The 21,442-nt window shown below is 40.3% G+C and overlaps 1 protein-coding gene across 1 annotated transcript; it reads right to left on the bottom strand.

Annotated features, from left to right (window-relative positions):
• Window positions 1–7,848: 7,848 nt before the first annotated feature.
• LY96 (lymphocyte antigen 96) lies at window positions 7,849–14,119 on the bottom strand. The gene is made up of 5 exons (XM_082479721.1): window positions 14,009–14,119; window positions 12,115–12,204; window positions 11,058–11,186; window positions 10,044–10,096; window positions 7,849–8,400 (listed from the first exon to the last, which is right to left on the bottom strand). The coding sequence occupies exons 1-5, from the start codon at window positions 14,100–14,102 to the stop codon at window positions 8,299–8,301; spliced, it is 468 nt and encodes a 155-aa protein (XP_082335847.1). The 5' UTR covers window positions 14,103–14,119; the 3' UTR covers window positions 7,849–8,298.
• Between the last annotated feature and the right edge of the window lie 7,323 nt (window positions 14,120–21,442).

The raw sequence follows: 21,442 nt of genomic DNA, 5'->3' as shown, positions 1-21,442 counted from the left end.
AGTGGTTCCTGGCTTGTGTGAAAACCCTTGCTGTTCTGCAGTCACTAAAACGCACCCCCAGTAACAGGGCAAACCCCTCGCTCAGTGGGGAGACCTTCACTTCGACTCCAAGTGTACAAATCGCTTCACGGTTTTAAGGGAAGGCAGGAAATGGGAATAATCACAACTTCATGTACGGGATTTAAGATTTAAGAACTTGGAAATTTTGGAAATCTAGCAAGATGAGAGTCAGCTCGGGTTTTTTTAACCCTTTGATATTTATTTCTTCTTGGTAGAAAAATGTAGCATGTGTGGAAAGCGGAGGTGACCACACAGCTGCCAGATTCTCTCTGTGTTACTGTGCGCATGACAAGACACTTACCATGGTGCGGATTACTTCTGTTTCTACTGTTTCCAGTAGTTTGAACCTCAGGATCGGATGCCTTCACTTTCTTTTGATAGTTTGTATCTGGCCAAAATGCAAATAATACTTTGTTATGTAGTTAATGAGTTTGACCTCTTAATTATTTTGGGGTGAAAAAAAAACAGACCAGGAGACAAGACAGTTTCATTGTATCACTGCTAATTGTTTACTTCCTCCAAGGTCCCTCTTACAACACAGGCAAAGATTGCCTAATGACATTTTGGTTTTACTACAGTGAGTTTAGAGAAAACAGATTAATTTGTAAGATCAGACTACTTCAGATCCATACGGCGGTGAAGGCTTACAGCCCTGCAGAGAAGCAGCTGCTGGTTGTTGGCTGGCTGTAGCTACCCCAGTCCACCAAAGACTGACGCTGGTGTTCCTCATGTCCACAAGTCTACAGTGGTTCCTGCGAATGACCTCTGGGAAACTGGACAACAATCCAGTCCTACCAAGAGACAGAAGACCTAAAGGTTTCCACCTGATTACAGTGAACATTAGGGCAATGAGCCTAAAACTACATTGCTTTATTCTTAGATTGGTCTCTTAACCTCCAGATCAAGACTAAAAATAGAGAAAACAGTCACTGAAAGGGTCAGTGTTTTGGTCTAGAGATTGCATCAATGCTCTTCTTCTGTTAGGATCTTTCTAATAACACAGCCACTTAATTTGTTGTGGTGGAAAATAAGGTAGTTTAGCTTGCCTACCATCTTATAGTTCGCAGAACTGTGGTCAATGGGATGACCCTTGGAAACATGCGACACCCTTGCAAAACAGGCTGAATTTGATGTAAAATCCATGTAACATCAATTTAAACATCCAAACAATGTGTATGGTCAAGACCCATCACAGTTAGGCGTCTGACTTTATTTTCATCTTGGTATTCCAGCAAAATCCTTGGGCTTAGATTCTGGTATATACTTTACTGTGTCATGCGATATGCTTTTCAGGATGTTAATGCTTTGAAATACAAATTATGGTGGGAATTGCACTGGAAAATAAGAATTGATTCAGTTTGTCTGCCATCCTTAGCAGAAAGATATCTTGCACTGCACGGAGCCAGTCCCCTCATTGTGTAGGGTTTCTGGGTTGCTCTTTGGAGATGTCAAACAATCTCACTGCAGAATTAAGAGATTCTGGGTCACCCTCTTGGGGCTATATGCTTAGCAGGTGCTTTGGATCTGGCCATGATTCATATTTCAAAGAACACTTAAATTATTATTTTACTAATTTCATAAATATTTATACAGTGCGCAGCAGGGAAGCAACAGTCCTGATTACAAGCTACTTACAGAAGGCACCACTGCAATCCAAGTATTAAAAAAACAGATAATTATAATTGTAATTACTGAATACCTTGAGCTCATGGTGAATTTTAGCTCTTCTCACAGAATTATGGTGCCTTAGTCATCCTTGTTGTATTGACAGAATGTTTGGAGAAACTCTCCTCTTTCAAATAAACCTAATATTAGTGCCTGACTCACTGATATTGCAATGTTTCGTCTATAAATATTTCAAACATCTTATGTTTGATTGTATACTTTATGTAACTGTTTACTGCACCTATACTTTCTTCCTTATTTTCTTCTACATTTTCAAAACTGAAATTATATTCATCATTTTATTCCATAGTTTCTCCCCAATACACTGTGATTTTGGGGTGAAGAAGTGGATTGTCACCAGGATTAGCTGTACTATCGATGGAGCAGCAGTAAAACTGGGAGCAGCCACTTTTCCACTCCCATCACGGCAGTGACAGTGACTGGGGACTTTACAGAGTGCTGTTCCTCCAGCAGGGCCAGAAGAAGGCGTTCCCTCCTGTCTTGCTCCCCTGTCCCACTCACAGACATGCAGGCTCAGCATCTTGAACCAAGTAACTTTTGTATAAAACATTTGCAATAGAACCAATACCAGCCTGGAAGGAAATATCATGTCTTTATTTTATCACAGACTTCTCATCTACATTTAATTTTTTTTTTTTTTTTTTTTTTGCGTTATGACTGTGCCAAGATTGGGATATATGAAAATATGTATTGCTGAGTATATCCAGCTCTCAGCTTCAGTAAGATTTGGAGATACTCAACACCTCTAACCGGGGGAGCTTATCAGAAGTTGGCCAGTCAGGTCCAGGATTTCACTAAAATATGCTTTAACTTTTGGTCAGCCCTGAAATGGTCAGGCGGTTGGACTAGATGATCAATGTAGGTCCCTTCCAACCGAACTATTCTATTCTATTCTATTCTATTCTATTCTATTCTATTCTATTCTATTCTATTCTATTCTATTCTATTCTATTCTCAATTTTGGTCACCTTCACCATATACTCCTAAAGGTGCATGAGGAGGAGGAGTATTGGTCTGTTTATTTGTTCTATTTGCTTTTTATAAAACCAAAAGTACTAAAAGGCAATTATAATTTACAAAGTCAACATATATATGGTTTGATCTGCTCCCCCTGACATCCTGCTTCCTGTTGTATTGTTTGTAAAGCCTTAACGTATCAATTCCAGAAGAGAGCATATAAAGTCATTTAGAACTGGGCTGTGCACCTGTACCCTATAGGGCAACTCAGGTTGTCAAGTAGATACTAATATGAGTTCAACTATCACAGCTTGACTCCTGACTTATCAGCAGAATCACAACAATTTTGTGGCACAATGGTCTTTCCTTGAATAATGTCAATTTGTCAAAAACAAAAAGCAAGAAAATATTTCTTACTTGCTGAAGCGTCTCAAATTTCAGTGAGTTGAAGCCTGCCTTTTTTAAGTTATTGGGTCAAAATAAATACACAAAATTCTGAAGTTATCAAAATTATTTATTTCACCCAACTACCATTTTTTTTCTTACTACTCATCTGAGAATACTTTTTCTTTATTTTAATATTTTGGATTGTCCTAGATAAGCAATTACTTTAGATTTTTTTTAGGATACTTTTTCCTCTATAATTAGAATATTAAAATCATCAAAACTTTTACAGGTTGGAAAAATTATGTATCTAACAGTCAGACTCACTGTAAGGTAGATTGGGGAACCAAAAAGGCTTACTGCTGCTGACAGTGTTTTTCTGAGAGTTGCACATGAAACTTTCATTACTGATGTTCATTGTTCATGTTATAGCTGTGCTATTAGGGCATCTTTAAGGCTTTAAAGACATAAGAAAAATTCCACTGCACTGCATGCGATGCCCACAGACATTGGGCAGATTTCTTCAGTGCAATGTATGATTATAAAAGGTAACTACCAGTATGTTCATCTGATATTCAGATGTGAAATAAAGTCAAGTCATTCTAAAACAGGGTGAAATTAATTTAGGGTCAAAGTGAACAACAGCTCACTCTTGTGTGCATTATGTTTTGTTTGATTATTTCCTCCTTTATACATCTCATAAGTGAAGGGAAAATTTTTCAATTCTATTGCTTTCAGAGGACTAATGCTAAACTTTTGATTTTCTGTATTTAGCTTTATTTATCGTAGGGTTGTGTTTTGTTGTTGTTTTTTTTCATTTGCGTTACTGAAATTGTTAAACTACACTACTGTATTAAAAATACAAAAAATATGGGTAATACAGAGAAATGACAATCAAATCTGGCTGAACAGAATGTATATAAGAATTAAACCAATTTAATAATCAGTATGAGGTACTTCTTCAGGACAGATGCCAAACCTCTTGGAAAACAAAACACACAATGGATGTGCACAGTTAGCAGAAGTTACAACTTAAGAAAAAATTATCAGCTACTGAGTAGATGTAGTATTTGAAGGTTTTGTGCAGGGCAGGAAAATGGGCAGACGGGGACTTTAATACTCAGAATGAGTGACTGTTCCCTCCTGTGAGCAAAGAGTTAGGTTTACTATTAAAAGTTTTGCCAGCAAGAAATTACGTTAGTAAGAAATTTAAATTTAAAAACCTGTAGCTAAGGCAGCTGTTTAGGCTATATAAAGATCAAGAAAAAAAAAAAAAAAGGATTTTTTTTTCAGACAGAAGCTTTAGGACAATGTTATAACTTATCTAGTCAAATACATCTGTGTATATATGTATATTTATTAAATATGTATGTAAGGTTTCTCTCTGCCAGTAGTAAAATGCATCTTGAGGAGAAGAGGTTATGGACATACCCGCCCACAGCAGCCACGCAGTAAGGCCCCTGTGCCGGGAATCCACAAGGCTCGGTGCGCAGGCACAGGGACTATTTTCCGGGATTTCCAAAGTCCAGCCATTTCTAACGCCAGCGAGGAGAGTTTCCAAATTTTCTTTCTCCTGTCCTCTCTCCCCTGAGCTCTGCGGGCATGAGCTGCCCTCCCTCCCTCCTTTCCTTCCCTCCCTCCCCGTCTCTTCCCATCAGAAATGTCACTATCCCCATCTGCCGCCCCTGAACTCCCTGTGCTGGCAGGAACGCGCGGGCAGACCGAAGCAGCTGAAGTCGTTCAGCGTAATGTGCTACGCTGACACTTCAAAGGCAATTACTAGCATTTTCTGACGAGGAAAAAAGAAAAAAAAAAAAAAAAAGTGCAAAAAGGGATTAACGCCGCTATGTTTCTCTCGTGGTGCCTGTAACACAGATCAGGACGCGTCTCCTGCGTCATCAAGTCCGACTCCTTCTCGCTGCGGGCACACTGGAGTTTATTTGTTCAGTATGAGGACGCGCGCTTTTCACCAGTGAAGCTAACTGGTGACTGAGGGATTGCTTATGCCTTCCAGTACATCCCTGGAAACAAGATATGCTGTCATTAACACCTGAATTACATGGAATATTCTTTGTGTGTTTATCTCAAATGATGTTACAATTTCAGCCACAACATGTATATGTTATTGCGGTCAGCAGGACTTCTCTACTTTGAAATTGTGCGTGCTTTACTGTTTTTATCAAATGAAACTGTAATAACACAGCTCAAAAACTGTGCCTCTTATTGGAAAACACATTTTACAGGAACTGCTTCTTCTGATAATTACATATTTGGCGACAGAGGGTGAGGGGGTGAAGAAAAGCTATTTTCCCATCTGCAGCAAATCCTGACAGCCGCTTAAAAACAACAGTAATGAGGGAGAGAAAAAGATATTTGTGAAGGCTTTAGATATTAGTTTCAGCTAAGTATGCCACACACGAGGCCTCCCTTGATTTATTTCGGCTTTCAGGGGAGAGGGTTTTGTACAGCGCACGGGAACTCCTGGCAAAATACAGGTATCTCAGGATGTGTAGGTATCCCTGAATATTTTAAGCAAGAAATACTCAGTGAATGGTTTACTGTACAGCGCTCACCTCATTCAAACTCTGGACAGAGCCAGGAAATGAAGAAGTAAAAAATGAATCAAAGTTTACTGACCCAATAAATTGAAGAAAATGGAAACATTCGGATCAGTCTTTACCGAGTCCAAGTAATTCACCTCATCCTACATAGACTCCTCTTTGCTGTAGAGCCCTGAGTATGGGCTCAGGAAAGTTTGGAAAGGAGAAAAGTTAAATGGTAACTTCTGTCAGCTCTGGGCGACAGCAGAAGAAAGGAAAGCCTTGTAACAGGTCTGTCCTGGGAACAAGACACGCAGTGCAAAGCTCTGCCTTCAGCTGTGCCCTTCACCCTATGGTATCATGGTGATTTCGGGGTAAGCTGTTTCCGTGACCTTACACCTCACAAAAAACTATCATCTCCTCTTGTCTATGGGGGAACACAGCGCAACAGCCACCAGCACTGCAGTAAGTGGAAACTTTCGGGCAACGCGCAGGAGGGAGTTTGAGGCCTTTGAAAGGTCTTTGCTTTGTAAAGTTGTGGCTCCTGCGTTCTGCCTCACAATCCTGTCCGCTGGCGTGTGTAATCATAGCCCTTCAACTGAAGATCTACACTGCAATGCAAGCTACTGAATACGTACATTTATCTGTAAATGCCTCTATTTAGATACAGAAAGTCTATTTCTACCTTTACATGTACTGTAAATTTTCTGTAACATCTATAAGACATTAAAACCCATGTTTATGAAAAATAGAGCATGTGAATGTCCTTGATTTCCAGGAGCTGCTAGTCCCTCCTACTAAACAGAACGTTTCTTCTAATACCCCAAATAATTCAGGGCACCAAAAGTCTCAGAACACTTTGTCACTAAAAACTGTTCTGAGGCTTCACCTGGCCGCTGCTGGCCGCTGTGAAGTGGGTACTCAGGGACATCACACAGTAGGACTGTTCCCTAGACCAGTGATGCTATCTGAAATGAGCAAAATAGAAGAAGAAAAGTAAGAATTAGTTATCAGGGTCTCTGCCTGCTTTTTGATTGATATTTTAGATTAAGAGGAAACTGATTGCAACTCTAGTAGCTTGTTTCAAATGTGAGGAGGAGGTGCTGCGATACTCGGTCATGGACTGCTCCTGGAACAGCCTGTGGACTGAGTGCAAGCATAGATGCTTTGCCATTGCCACTTGGATGTAATCGTGGGTTCTTGTCTCCACTGTAATGCAGCTCTGCTTCTTATCTTTTTATTGGGTTTTGATGATTTTGCTTTAGATTGACAAATTAGCTGTATTGAAACCAATTTTTAAATGGAGTATCCATATATTTGGGTGTGGGGTTTTTGTTTGTTTTTTTTTTTTCTTTTTCTGATACTCCATTCAAAGACCTCTTTGAGTGTAAAGTGAGATTAAAGTCTTCACTTCTACTAATTTTCATGCTTGGTATTTAGCAGCCTGAGAGTTGGTTTGTTCTGGTTTTTCATTTTTCCAGGCATTTGGAAGCAATCTGCTAGACACAGCACGACCTGGCAGCCAGTGCAACGTGTGCCTTCAACACCGGCCTGTTCCTCAGAGAAAAGCATCTGAACTCACTAAGCAACCGCTGGCTGGGGGCTGAGGATGAAAAGAGGACATGGCGTCATAACGTCGTAAGGAGGATACCTGTCTGAAGGCAAGAAACATTTGTACGCTGTCCCAGCCAGGTGTCTTTCACCATACAGCGGCACCAAAGCACCGTGAGGTCTGAAAGGATGCCAGCTCTCTTCCTAAGGACCAAACCTTATACTCCATCAAAATCTTACTGAAGGTCTTAGGTGTGGAGGCACAGCAGAGAGTGAAAGTGGGTACTGAATGTCGGGTTGCCCAAGAGGCAGAAGGCACAGCAGGAGCTTTAGACAAGCTTTTGGTAACGGAGAAAAAGATCAACCTGTTGGGCACTGACCGTCCTCCTGCTTCTGAAGGAGACAGCTTGTGTAGTGTCTCCCTCTCAGACTCTGAGCAAGAGATAAAAACATGCTATGGGGTTGTGGTTACAGGTCTGGAAGGCTAAATCCAGCCGTACCAGATCAGTGTAACGGGAAACATCTCTGGATTTTATTCACATCAACCGGTACCACATAACAAATTGATACCCCTCTGGTTCGGCTCAGTGCAAACAGAGCAGAACATTAGGAAACCTCCAAAGATAATCAGAAAATGACAGGAGAATAAAAACCATTTCTCAAATTGATTGTACAATAAGGTTTTATTGTTGAAAGAAAAAAATCTCAAAACCAACAGGGTTCCCAGATTCAATTGCTGTTATAGATTAAACTGAGTACTGGTGAACTGATTCTTACACTTCAAAAGTTCTTGTATTAGTTTAGTGCAGTCAGAAGCAACCGGCTTTTTCATAACTCAAGGCACAGCACCAAAACATGGTCCTCAGCCTGACATCCAATCAGGGTCATTCGGTGGATTAACCAGGATGCCTGGTTCCCAGAGATTTTGTGCACATTGGCTGAGCACCTGATTACAGCAGTGCTATAAATGGATAAGACTATCCATCATGTAGCTTTCCAGACAGTACATGATGTATTCTACCTCAGGAAAATTAGTGTGCTTATTATTTGTCAGCTTGTATTCCGGTTGCTTGCAGAAGCAACCTCCATGCTCTGGAATTATTTGAAATGTTGGTCGCATTCAGAAAGTGTCTTGTTTTACTATCATGGTGAAATTCAAGCATATGATCATATTATTCTCAGAATCGTCAGAGAACCCTTGTAAAATAATGTTATAATCGCCCTAAAAGCAAGCAAGAAAAAAAAAAAGAAAATTAGTGCATAATTCTTCCCACTTTTGTCCAAGTAACTTGGAATGGTTCTGGTTATTCCTGTTAAGGTGTAAAAAGAAAGATTCCCATCAGGGACTGTTATCATGGGTATGTTCAGATATATGTATACACAAAAAAATATTGCTAGACTTTCTTCTCATGACCGGGGCACTAAGGAACAGCAGTAGGCTGTGGTCCAGCTTGCCCTTGTCAGGGTCCTCTCTCAAGCCAACGAGTCCTGCGCTCCTAAGGGCGTCTCCTCCCCCTTCCAGAGCCCTTCTCTGGAGTAATGTTTCTGACTCCATAAGCAGGAATTACCCGGGCTGATATGCCAGGCTGTGTTCTGCAGCAATGGGCTTCTTTTTTCCCCCGCTGTGAGGCAGTAACCTTACCAGCCCCCATAGCTTACATCTAGCAAGGATTCAGCCCTGTCAACACTCCAATTTTCTTCTTCCTGCCCCCTTTTTGCCCCAATACCCATATTCAGACCATAGGAAGCTGCAACAACAGCCTCTGTATTTTACAATCAGTCTTAGGGAAATCCTCCAGGCTACACACCGCACAGCTTCTGACTAGTCTTGTAACAGTACTGGACAGTCCCAGGTTTAGCTGTTGTCTACCCATCTTCACACCCTCGCACAGACAGACTTTTGTAGGCACCAGGACAAACAATAGCTTGATGGCCTTTACTGAACCCAGGTCTTACCCTACCTTCTTGGACACTTGTCACCTTCCTCTTCTGATATGGCAAACTGGGGATGAGTGCTTGGGAGCTGATGGGCTTTTAGGACTAAAGACTGGGAGGCTTGCAAGAGTTTCCAGCTTATGTTAAAGTTTATGATTAGGGCTGGCTCCTGGTGTGGCAGAGTCCCATCAGGAAAAGTCAGGTCTGCCAGAGGAACCTCATCTATATGTGAACTGTTTACAGCAGAGGACATTCCTGTCTACTACCAGCTGTGGGGCTAGAAGAGTTGCTGGGCTGGAGTTCAACTCTGTTCGAGGCCCATGAGCTTTGAGTTAAGGGGAGGCTGGAGATTTTGTGCCAGTAGGAGCTCCTCAGTGACATTTGTAGGGACTAATAGGGATGGTAAGGCTAATGTTAGGGCCTTGGGAAGGCTCAAGTGGCTGATGAGGCAGGTGTTGCATGAAAGTGGGCTAACCTGAGGATTGGTGCTACATTACTTTTACTTTTGGATATTGTTATCCCTCTTCAAGTCTTTGAAAAGGGTTTCAGGGAGGAACAGACCAGAGTGTGAAGAGAACGTAAAATAAAGAACAAAATGGGCAGAAAGAATATGGATTAATTTACTCAAAGAGGTAAAAGAAAACACAGTAATTTATCAAACAAAATGGAATGGTCAAGGTGACGTTAATGAATACTTTTGGTCTTTTCTTTTATAAGATAAAGAGGGAATAATAGAGGAATAATAACCTGAGGACATTTAGCATTTCAGAGATGCTACCATTCCAGAGTCATCACTTCAAGCATGAGAAAGTTTTCTGACATTTCCTTTTGCTGTGTTCTACAGTTTTAGTGAACATCTCTTTCCAGAAAATATATAGAAGTATGTCATTTTACTACAGTTATTTCTCTATATAAAATACTGAAAAGTACCTTTGGAAATGTTATTCTTGCACCTTTAATGTCAAATTCTGCTGTAATTGTTTCTGTAAAACAGAGAGAATTGTAATATAAATGGTTAGTTAATCACAAAGCCATCAATCCAACTTCCTAAATAACTTAAAAGCAATATGGCATATCTCTCAGCAGCACCACCAATGCCACTTGCTCTTTCAGTGATAAAACCCTCCTATTTCTCCTCCCAGACCTCTGCCTATTTGTCTAAACCAGATGTTGGAAAATAGAAATTAACCACAATGCTCCTGCAACATCTCCTACAGACCCATCCTACCGTGATAACTCCAATAATTTAACTTGTAATAGTAGTTCAGCAGAATGACGAGTGAAGAGAGACGATATTCATTTTTAAAGAAAGGAAAACATGGATGGCCTATTTTGATGTTCCTCCTGGTCTTTCTCGCTTTCAGTCTGATATCCAACCTGAGTTCTCTGGATCTGGGTCTGTGTCATGTTAATGTTCGTTAGCCCCTACAACAGGATTGACTCTTGCTTAAAAAAAGCATTATTCATGGGTGTAGAGAATCTCTTTAAAAACCCATCCAGACACACATGTAAATAAACTGTGATCTGGATATTGGTAGTGCTTGTAGCTCCTCTCAAGTTTTGTGTACAGTCCAGTCAAATGTAGTCTTTCCATGTCACTTAAGAGATGTTGACAATACAAATGTCATAATGAGATGAAGGATATTAGTAATCCTAATTTACAGAGATGGAAACTGCAGTACGTGGATGTTAAAGCGTAGAATTTGGAAACTCTCTATTTTAGTGGGGTTCTGGCACTGGAGAACTGCCTGTTCTGAAGTCTGCTGCCTGCCAAGCGAGGTGAACCGCTCTAGGCGGCGGAGAGAAAAATCTGTCCGCCTGGGTCGATCCATTAGTATTTTCAGAAATCTGCTTAGTGGTGAAAAAGGGCTGGCAGGGTATGGCACTGTTTGTGGGGGGAACCTGCCAGGCAAGGGGAAGGCACCGTGCATTTTCCACACCGACCTCCTTTCAGTGATGCGCACACTGAGTATTCGTCGTCGGCTCCGCTGCAGAGGATTTCTTTCCAGTGTAACGCTTTGGCACCTTCGTACCAAACGTTGAAGACAATCTTCAAAAAGGTGATGTCACTTCCTAGTTAAGACATTGCAAGTAAGAAAATGGCAGCAGGTGGGGAGGAAAAACATAGATGCAGACACATTGTTTCAATAAAAACTAGTTTTCTGTGAAATACAGTATTTTTTAAAGACTCCCCCCAAAACTAACAAAAATACATGTATTGAAAACTGTTACTTCCAGAAAAATAAAAAGCTGGTTTTCAACAAAAAAAATCAGTCTTAAAAAGTATTTGAGCGAACAATTTCAAAATCTGTTTTAATTTCTTCAGCAAAGATAACAGAGTTGACTCAGCTCCACAGATTACCCAAATAAATACTCAGATGAGGACTCTGTAGTTTCAAGCAGGTGTTACAAACTAACTGTCCTGAATGCTGGTGGCCACCACAGAGTTATCTTTCTAGGGAAGCAACCTTAGTTCGGCTCCAGAGTTTTCACTCAGAAGGTGAAGTTTATGATACAGCCATTTCATAAGTAACTCAGCTTGCCAGCTTAAAGCTGGGTTTGAAGATTAAAGTTGGCTTTGCGTACACAATCCAGTCCCATCTCCAGCTTCTGGAACACGCATATTCTTAGTAGAAGTCCTGCCATACTCGAACAGCCTAATGATATTCTCTCTCCTTAAAAAAGACTTGACTCTTCTCCAGGCCAGAAGAGCTTGTGTGCCGCTAATCTCATCTGCTTCTTCCTGACAAACGCACGTGCACCTAAACCTCCTCAGATTTGCGCGTACAGTGCCTGTTAGCGTGCAGAGACCCGCTAACTGCTCCAACAAGTAAAACTCACGTATGCTTATTTCCACAAATCATCTTTTCTGTCCGTCACTGTAGTTTATCTACTCAATTTTTAACCACAGAAGCTGATCTCCTAAATCATCTGGCATTTAGGATGAAGTGTCAGCTTTTTGCATTTGCAGAATGTAATTGTCTGGTCAAGAGGGACTCACTTGGAATCCAGGTAAGAGTAGCATTCCAGACGCGTTTGTTCATGGTGCTGCAAGGTGTCAGGTTAAATGTGAAAGCATGAGCTGTAGAATCTACAGGAAAAAAGTATTTCATATTAGTAGTGTGAATAGGCTCATAGGAAAATAATAAAAATAGACATTCATACACACTCACAATAAACACATACACATTTTAAAAAATTACATACTGTAAGGTATATACTATAAAATTGACTAAGATAAATATCCATATTAAATATTAAATATGTATTTTAAACATTTTTTATTATTTATATGCTTAGAGGGCAAAAATAATATCATATTTCCTCAAGTAGCAAGAAAAGACAATTATTTGGTTGATATTTTGCACACAAAACTCAGATCAAAAGTAGCTTTATTTCTCGTTTGAAGTTACACAAACTTTTTATTCGCATTAAGCCAGCACGGTCCTCTGCTGAAAATATCCCTACTTATCCTAACCATGGAATCTATATAAACTTGCTGACAACAGCTAAAAATGTTTTTAATGTACCAGCATTTTCCAGGATAATGTAAATGAGCCTTTGAGTGCTCTGTAAGTGACCCGACCCACCTGGCATTGTACAATGCACTGTGTCAGGTGCAGTGTGATGAAGCATCATACAATCTGTATCGAATCAAATCTAGAGTCCATTAGCTCATATTTTAATTTTTTAAAAGTTAATCTTTTGGAAGGATTTCCAGTCAGTATTTTTATTTTTATTTTTATTTTTATTTTTATTTTTATTTGTATTTTTATTTTTAATTTTAATTTTAATTTTAATTTTATTTTTATTTTTTATTTTATTTATTATTATTATTATTATTTTTTTTTTTTGAATGAAGGCTGTTCAATTCAGCTTACTCCTGCCCTCTTCCTTATGCTGTTGCTGGAGAGGCACCCTGCTTGACGGGGGCCTGGGGGCAGGCTGGGGCAGGGGGATGCTCCCTGTGCGAACCCGGACGGAGCAAACAGGCCGGCAGGGTGATTTACACTGAGGGGTTCTGCCTTGTGCTTCGGGGATCAATGCAAGGGGCGCGCAAAGGGAAACTGGCTGGCTGTTGGTAACCAGCAGTCAGCTTCTCATCTTGGGTGCAATTACGCATGGGAAATTGCGACAGAAAAAAAGGGCAAACAAAACTCACCGTGGTCTCCACGGTTTGGTTCGCAAGCTTCAGCACCGCCAATTTTAGCCTTAATACATTTTTAGCATGACTATTAATGTAAAGCAAAGTACCCAAAATACACATCTCCTCCTGTGCCTCAGTCTATATAGCTCTTTTACACAGATTTTCAAAAGACATGGGCCTTTCCTTGCGAAATATCTCCTCAAAAGCCCACCTTCTGGCCACTGAGTCCACATGGGCACACTGAGCCTCTTCAACATGGACATCAGGGAGGTGCCAAATTCTTGCAGAGTGGACCGAAAAACTCAGTGAACTACATAGATCCAGTGGCCCACGACACAGACACGGCAAGAAGGGACACACTATGTTGTCCCAGAGCCTGACTGATCCTCCAGCCTGGCAGAATACCACATTCCTCCTTTTTTTTCCACTTACTTAAAGCTTTTCATTGTAGTATATTGGTTAAATCAATGTGGATAATTCATGCAACACAATACTTGCAAAGCAAATTTAAATCCCTTATCTTCTAATATTTCCTGAATCAAACCACGCCTGCTCTATTTGGGAGTAAACTTCTCTCTTAGCTGCTGCAACCAGCATTGTGGTAATATTTACGCCTATGCCGTACAATTCTTATAATAGGGTAATTAATAACAGAAAAAAAAAATGAAAGGAAGTACACATTCTCTCAGGCTACAGTAATTATTGTGCAAACACCAGTAAGAAAAAAATAAGCTATTTTTTTACTTACCACAAAAAGTATATGACATTTCTAGATCTGACGATGTACAAAGAAATTCACTGACTCCAGGGGTGAATAAAATGAGGAAAAAAAGTCCAAACATGGTTACTTTTTTGGCTCGGTATTCGATGGCCTAAAACTTTGTTTTGGGGAAAGAGGAACAAAAATTCAGCACAGTCAGCCTCAGTCACATGTCTTCAGGGAATATTCGGTTATTTTGCCAAATTCTGTGCAATCTTGATTAATCTTACTGCAGCACTATCAGTTATCATCACAATAAATTTTGTGAAGAAAAAGGATTTCTGCCTTTGTTGTTACATTTTCCCCAGACAGCGTAGCTCAAGCCACGAGTGAAAAATGAAAGAGAAAACTGTGTGAAATGGGGAAGTGAGGAGAAGTAAAATTGTGATTACCAGAAGCACGTAAAGGGCAAGTTTAGTTGACTCATCAGATGTAACATTTGTTAAGGCATAATTTCAAACACTCACAGAGTTTCCTGTATATAATAAAGAAGAGAAAAATCCATAAATGGTGAAAATCAAGTCCATTCTTATTGATATGGTAGTCAATAAGTCCACTCTTTTATTGATATGGTAGTCAATAAGTCCACTCTTTTATTGATATGGTAGTCAATAACTCTCAGAAGGTTTCAGAATGAATCTCTTACAAAGCTCACCGTGCTTTAAGAACACACCAGTGCTCCGGAGGAGTATAATGAGATGATGTATTTCCAAACGGAGGTAAGGATGGGAGCTGCATGCGACCATCTGACATGTTATTGAGCGGAACCACTGTCCTGCACTGTCTCAGCTACCATCTTCAAAGCTGTATCTACCACAGTTAAACTTCCTAGTGAAAAAAATCTTAAAAATCCATAAAATTATGACTGATAAGCCCCACGTCCCCCACCTATCCTCCTTCTGTGACCTTCTCCCGTGCTCTTCCCCGCAGCCTCGATTTGCCCCAGAGCAGAGCCCAACCCCGGACTGGTGTGTGGCTGCAGGGCACAGCCGTGGGGCCAGCGGACACCGAACTTGAGACAGTTAATAGCAAAAGCTGTCCTGAAATTTTGAGTGAGATGTTTCTGCAAGGACACAGAATCTACCGGTCACAGCTGGAGAGAGGGTAGGAGCTCGATTTTAACCTGGGATGTTGAAAACAGTCCAGGTTGTAGATTTTGGTACTCAAATTTGAAACACTAAACCAAAAACTCTTAAAGCAGTTTTGGTATTGGATACCCCCCCCTCACCCGCCTTATTTCTGGCTGCTAGTGCAATACACGAAGAACAGCATATTTTTCCTGTATCTAAAATATTGGTTCTATGGACTAAACTGGGTCAGCTTGTACTGCACAAACCCACCAATATTGCCAGTTCCAACTACGAAAACAGATACCTCATTCAAGAGAGCACAATTACCATCTAACAGACAGGAAACACAATTACATTTTTTTTCTGAATATAATGAAATATGGAAACTTACTGAATTTATGGAAGAATGACTTACGGAACTTAACCAAATTATTTTCTCACGAGTACCTTTTTGATCTGTATATATGTATGGAGGCTTCTCTTAGATCAGAAATTGCATTTGTTATGAAAAAGAAGCAGTATATGAAACAGACAGGGATTTGGTTTTGAGCTAAGCAGGAAAATCAATAAAAATTCTTTACAACAAACATAACTTAATCAATTGCTCTAACTCTCCCCACGCCCCATCACAGTGTCTAAAACCTTTTATTCTCACAAATTCTGTGCACACCAGGGTAATATTTTACATATTTTAATGATAAAGTAGCAAAAGATTAAGAATTTTGTTTTCAGAATTCCAAACATGTAATGCTGAAGATAGTTTAGGAACAGCGACACGCACAGAAACATGACTGATTGTGCCCAGAAGAAGGGGAGTGAGTGAGAATTCTATTAAAACTACCTAAAAGTATCAACTAACGATTTAATGCATGTAATAATTCACAAAACAAGATAAAAATTTGAAATTTTAATATGGCTAGAGAATTCTCTTCAGTATTTCCAAATGCTTCCACAGACCACAAGAAGAGTCCCATCAGCCTGACAGAGTTCAAGACTGAAAGAAACTTCTAACATTTGGCTTTTAAGTGGAAATTCAAAATTATACAACTTTCCTGACAGAGCTCCGGAGTACATAAATGGCACACAGATTTTTGCTGTTGTTTAATAGAATGCTATAAAACATACAAACCCTTTGTAATCACAGCAATAATACAGTTCTGTTTCAAAATGGCCAAATTTTGCTTAGTAAAATACGTAACGAAATTGAAATAAATTGGGAAGGCTGTAGTAGCTGGAAAAACCAATGGAGTAATGAGACAGCCACTAAGGGGTGATGAAGCAGCCCCTGAAGAAGAGCTACCTTGCGCATGTACAGTCCCAAAAAGGTTCCTTTCAACCACAATGCCATGGTCACTGACACAGAGTGAGCCTCGTCACCGAGACGCCAAGCCAGGCTCTCTGCCGAATCTTCCGTCAGTCCAATAGATTTAGTAAAAGTCACAGGTCAGTTTGAAGCAGGCATGAGACGGCGCTGCCTGTGCCCTGTTGACATACACCATCACCCGGCTGAAAGCCCATCTGTCCCTCTGCGGCCAGACTTGTCCTCGCTTCGCTGCGCAGTGTGTTGGGTGGCCGATGTACTCATGGGCAGACTGGAAAGGGCGCTGCAGATTTTAAAGATTTTATACAAAAGCTCTTTTAACATCAATGAAGACAAGCTCTCTGCTGAACTCCTGGACTTTCTAGACCTGGTTCAAGAATAGGTGGGGTTTTTTTTAAGACACTTGCTGCTCTAAGTGATATAGATGAGGAATGAGTCCCCCCTGGTGGCTTAGACGGACAGACACATGGGGAAACCTCTGTATCCTCTCCTGTTTCTTATTGCACGTTTACTGCACAAGTCAAGACTATTCCAATGCTTTAAAAAAACAGCACAATTAGGCTCCACTTTAAAAAGGATCTGGCTGGCCAATGGGAAAATGGGAACAGTAAGTTCTGCTGGTATCAGGGCTAAGATATCACTTACGACCACAATTACGAAGTCTACAGCCTTGACCATTGTATCTGGTCAAATTGCCCTTAAATCAAAATAACCTCAATAATTTTAAAATATTTTCAGCAAATTCAGTTTTAGATGCTTGCGGCTTTTGATTACTCTTATCAATGCCATTCATAGAACTGACCTCTTGTGACGCTCGCTGAAGGCCCAAACTAGTGCACTATGGAGAGGAGTCTGCTCTGTCCCTTTCTAGTCAGTGTGAAGGGCACTGGAGAGGAAGGACATAAACTTCTATATATTTTACTTTTACTAAATACTCTTTCTTTACTATAATCTTTTTTTCTTCTATACTCTGATCCAGAAAGAACATGAGAGGGAGAGAAAGAGAAGTGGAAAGAGCTACACAATAGTGTTACTTCACTAGTGTTGTGGCAATTTACTTCATTTATTTTGAAATCATTTGCAACTACATTCAGTAGGGACCAACTCTCATATCCAATTAACAGTACATAAAATAAGTCCAAGTCTAGAAAATTTAGGACTTCATACCTATGACTTTTCATTCTGTCTACGTCAAAGAAGGTGAGAGTAGAAGTTTAATTCCAAGCCTCCTCACTGATTTGTGGTTAAAATCCTTAAACTAATTTATGGTATTTTTATCCTCTTTCTCAATATATCTAAAAAATGCTTAACTTACTTGTGATTGCTTTTCAAAATAATCACTTTGTGTTTGGATTGTTGGCTGCAGATGAGTACTTTGAGCAGATAAGCACTTATAAGTCACTGAAATCTCCCTCAGGAAAGATTTATAATACATATTATCATAATATCCCATCACAGAAAAACAAATAATAGTATATCAGTACAGCAGAGGAAAGCGCTCTCTTTCAAAGTGTTAGTCAGTCAGAATTAAAAATTATGTCCTCGTTCTTGGCCTGTACCAAAACCTCACATTAATGGAAAACTCTCTTAAGATGTTAAACACATTTATTCAATAAAGAAAGAGGCAATAATAATTTAATTTACCTTGCAGGACCATTTGTGAAGTATGTCTTTTTGCAGCTGGAAGCAGACGTGTTTGTTACTTCTGATCCTGGGTTTAGGGCTGCTGCTGAAGACACTGCAATATAAAGGGGCTATATATAAGGCATGTATTCACAAAACAAAACCACACTTGGCAATCAACATAAAAAGTGGAAAATTGCAGTGATTCGTGAGTAAATCTCCCTTCTCAAATCTTCTCATCCTATCTTTGACAATGTTGATAGTGGAAGTGGAAAATCAAGCCCAGGGATGCCAGAAAGAGGTAGAGGATTCAGCTCTGCTACACACAGCTGATATCGCACCCGAGGGCGCCAGGGCAGCCCGACCCAGGAGCAGTGCACCAGCACATACCCAATGGTGAGCTGGTAGCGTTGGAGTAAGAAAGCAAATAGTCGTGGAAAGAAAGAAAAAGCGATGTGCATTGTTTTTAATACATTATTTAAAATGCCGTACGCACTTTGGCTTAGCGGTTTGATTTGAATATAACACATTAAATCACTGGAGGCCATTCAGGGAAGCAAATACACACCAGGTGGTATCCTGTGGAAACAATTATGTTGGAAATAACCCTCTGTCTGTTGCCAGTAGGCTTACGGTTTATTCTTTCTGAGCCAAGTTTAAGATTAAAGCTGAGAGTTATACTCTTAAAGTATACATTAAACCATTAAAGTTGTCAAGGAGAAGAGAAAGCAGAGGGTGAAGGGAGAAGAAAGGGCTGTGTCCTACCTGAGGCTGACAGAAAGCACACCACAGCAACGCTGTCCACCCTGGTATTCCAGAAATGGAGACAGCTGGACATGTTTTGCGGTCATTTGCTCTTGTTCTCTGTTCTTCCCTGCTTAAAATAGCTGCTCGCTGAGGTCTGTGGAGCTGGGGGATAATCTTATTACAGTGGATCCAACTCGTAGCTAGCACACTTGTCCCGTTTCTCAGGGGGGTTGCAGCAGGCCATGTTGTATGTGGGAGCATGAAGAAATTTGTGGTATGACCACAGAACTCCAGGGCAACCGAATTGCAGCAGCCTACCAAGTTTCCACCTATTAAGTTATACTGAGCAATTGTAATAATTCACATGTGTGCTCTTAGTTTTTACAGCACAAACAGAACTTCATGAAGTTTCCATCCCCTAAATTAGGCTCTCGCTGTACCGTGCAAAAATCTACTCAGATTTTCTTCATCTTTGCTAACGTGATGACTTTGGTTTTTAATATAGCAAGCTCCAGTGAAATTAGTTACCTTTTGATTCTAGAGAGTGTGGTTAAGAGTGTGAAGTACCTCTGGGCTTTAAAGATTTCTCTTCAAAGTATCAAAAGGGGACAATTTTCTCATCAGATTTTTTTATGTTTGCAAGAAAAAGCTGAGGGTTGTGGGATAACTTAATTTAAAAAATAACATTAAAGAATGACAAGAAGTATTGTACTTTACAATTAAAACCAGACAGGGACTAATTAATAATACTGTGGACAAAGCCAAAAACTTGAGAAAATGGGAGAGGGACACTGGCAAGATAATAGTGTGCAGTCAAAGACCGAAAAGAGAAATTCGCATGGATCCTGTCTGTTTTCCTATGAAAAAAAGCAGTCACCTATGACCTTCTGTGGAAGCTCTTTAAGGCTGGAAAGGGACAGGAAGCCACTGTCTAGGAAAGAGGGTTGAATCATTTCATACATTCCTGGTCTTCACACCAGATTGAATGAAACTGGTACCAGGGTAAGCTGTGAGACCCATCTGCCAGGGACAAGTGCTTGGTTGGTGCTGGAAAGGCTGTGGGAGCCGGCAACCTTCAACGTAGGTGTAGCCTTGCAAATGAGACAGCTGGTAAGTCACATATTTTAGAAGATCAGGTTTCTACATCAGTATTTCCTTCAGAATCTCCACGTGTATGAGCACATTCACTAGGTCTTATAAAGGAATTGTTTCTTCCATGGTGTACACAAATTACCTATGCCCAAAGAAACATCGGTGACTTCCAGGGGTGAAAATGTTAGCAGGGAGTAATACTTCCGCAATTAGAACTGCTTTTCACCAAGTGTATAAAACCAAAGAAAATAAACTAGAAGAAAATAGCAGTTCACAAGATCAATAGGATTGTGAAGGATGTGGAGCTAACATAACCAGGCTTTGGGAATGACTTGATAGCAATCTGTCAATTGAAACCATGACAACGCTACCGTCAGTTCTCTTGCAGGATTTGTTAGGAGCAAGAGGGCCTCTTTTGGTCTATGCGCATTCCCTAGCTTAGAAGGACACCAAGCATTTTAGAGTTTCCCACTTTGAAGTGCACTGTAAAATACCTGTATTCAGCCAGACTCTTCAGAACCCAAAGACAAACAGAAAGCACCTAGAAGTCTTTTTGGATTACATTTCCATTCCTTTATTTTGTTTCTAATGGGAAGAAGAAACTACAGTTGTTTGAATACTAGTCTCTACTGCTCTCAACAAGTTCCAGTCATGTATGTCCAAGTATACTCGAGTACTGTGTTCGGTTTTGGGCCCCTCACTACAAGACAGACATTGAAGTGCTGGAGCATGTCCAGAGAAGAGCAATGAAGCTGGTGAGGGGTCTAGAGCACAAGTCTTATGAGGAGCGGCTGAGGGAACTGGGGTTGTTTAGCCTGGACAAAAGGAGGCTGAGGAGGGACCCTATCACTCTCTACATCTACCTGAAAGGAGGTTGTAGCGAGGGGGGATCGAGGGGGGATCGGTCTCTTCTCCAAATTAACAGGCAATAGGACAAGAGGAAATGGCTTCAAGTTGCCCCAGGGGAGGTTTAGATTGGATATTAGGAAAGATTTCTTCACTGGAATGGTTGTCAGGCATTGGAACAGGCTGCCCAGGGAAGGGGTTGAGTCACCATCCCTGAAGGTATTTAAAGGATGCGGATATGTGGCGCTTAGAGACATGGTTCAGTGGTGGACTTGGCAGTATTAGGCTAACAGTTGGACTCAGCAATCTTAAGGGTCTTTTCCAGTTTAAATGATTTTATGATTCTAAGTACACACTGTAAGAAAAAACTGCAAAAAAGCAAAATCTGAGAATCCTGGTATTATACACAAGGACGGGCAGAGGTGGAAACGCTAAGAGGGATGGGGCCAAAGCCATACATACTTGGCAACCGTAACAAGTATTATGACTTTTAGATTTACAACTTGGTTGTTTCCCAAACTGAATTTGCCAAGTTAGCAGCAAACAAAGTCGAAGCAGGTAAAATATAAGCATCTCTAGTAAGTTTGGTCTTCCCTTTCTTTAATATAAAAGTACTATTAAATGAAAGCTATGGAATTACCATTATTTTCAAGTTGCACATTGGAAATATAAAATACTTTTCTGAGATTACATCACGACCAAAATCCTCATCTAACTTCTAAT

The sequence above is a fragment of the Vanellus vanellus genome, assembly GCF_965231255.1.
Source record: "Vanellus vanellus genome assembly, chromosome: 2".
Classification (NCBI taxonomy): Eukaryota; Metazoa; Chordata; class Aves; order Charadriiformes; family Charadriidae; genus Vanellus; species Vanellus vanellus.
The sequence above is the reverse complement of the archived record's forward strand: the minus strand, read 5'-3'. Positions and strand labels throughout refer to the sequence as shown.

What these genes read in the sequence shown, in the direction of transcription:
- LY96 (XM_082479721.1), bottom strand. Translation starts at nt 14,102, where the DNA reads ATGTTTGGACTTTTTTTCCTCATTTTATTCACCCCTGGAGTCAGTGAA. An exon ending in AATGTCATATACTTTTTGTG is followed by an intron (nt 12,205 to 14,008) that starts GTAAGTAAAAAA and finishes TTTTTCCTGTAG; the next exon opens with ATTCTACAGCTCATGCTTTC. An exon ending in GTGCGCATCACTGAAAGGAG is followed by an intron (nt 10,097 to 11,057) that starts GTCGGTGTGGAA and finishes TCTGTTTTACAG; the next exon opens with AAACAATTACAGCAGAATTT.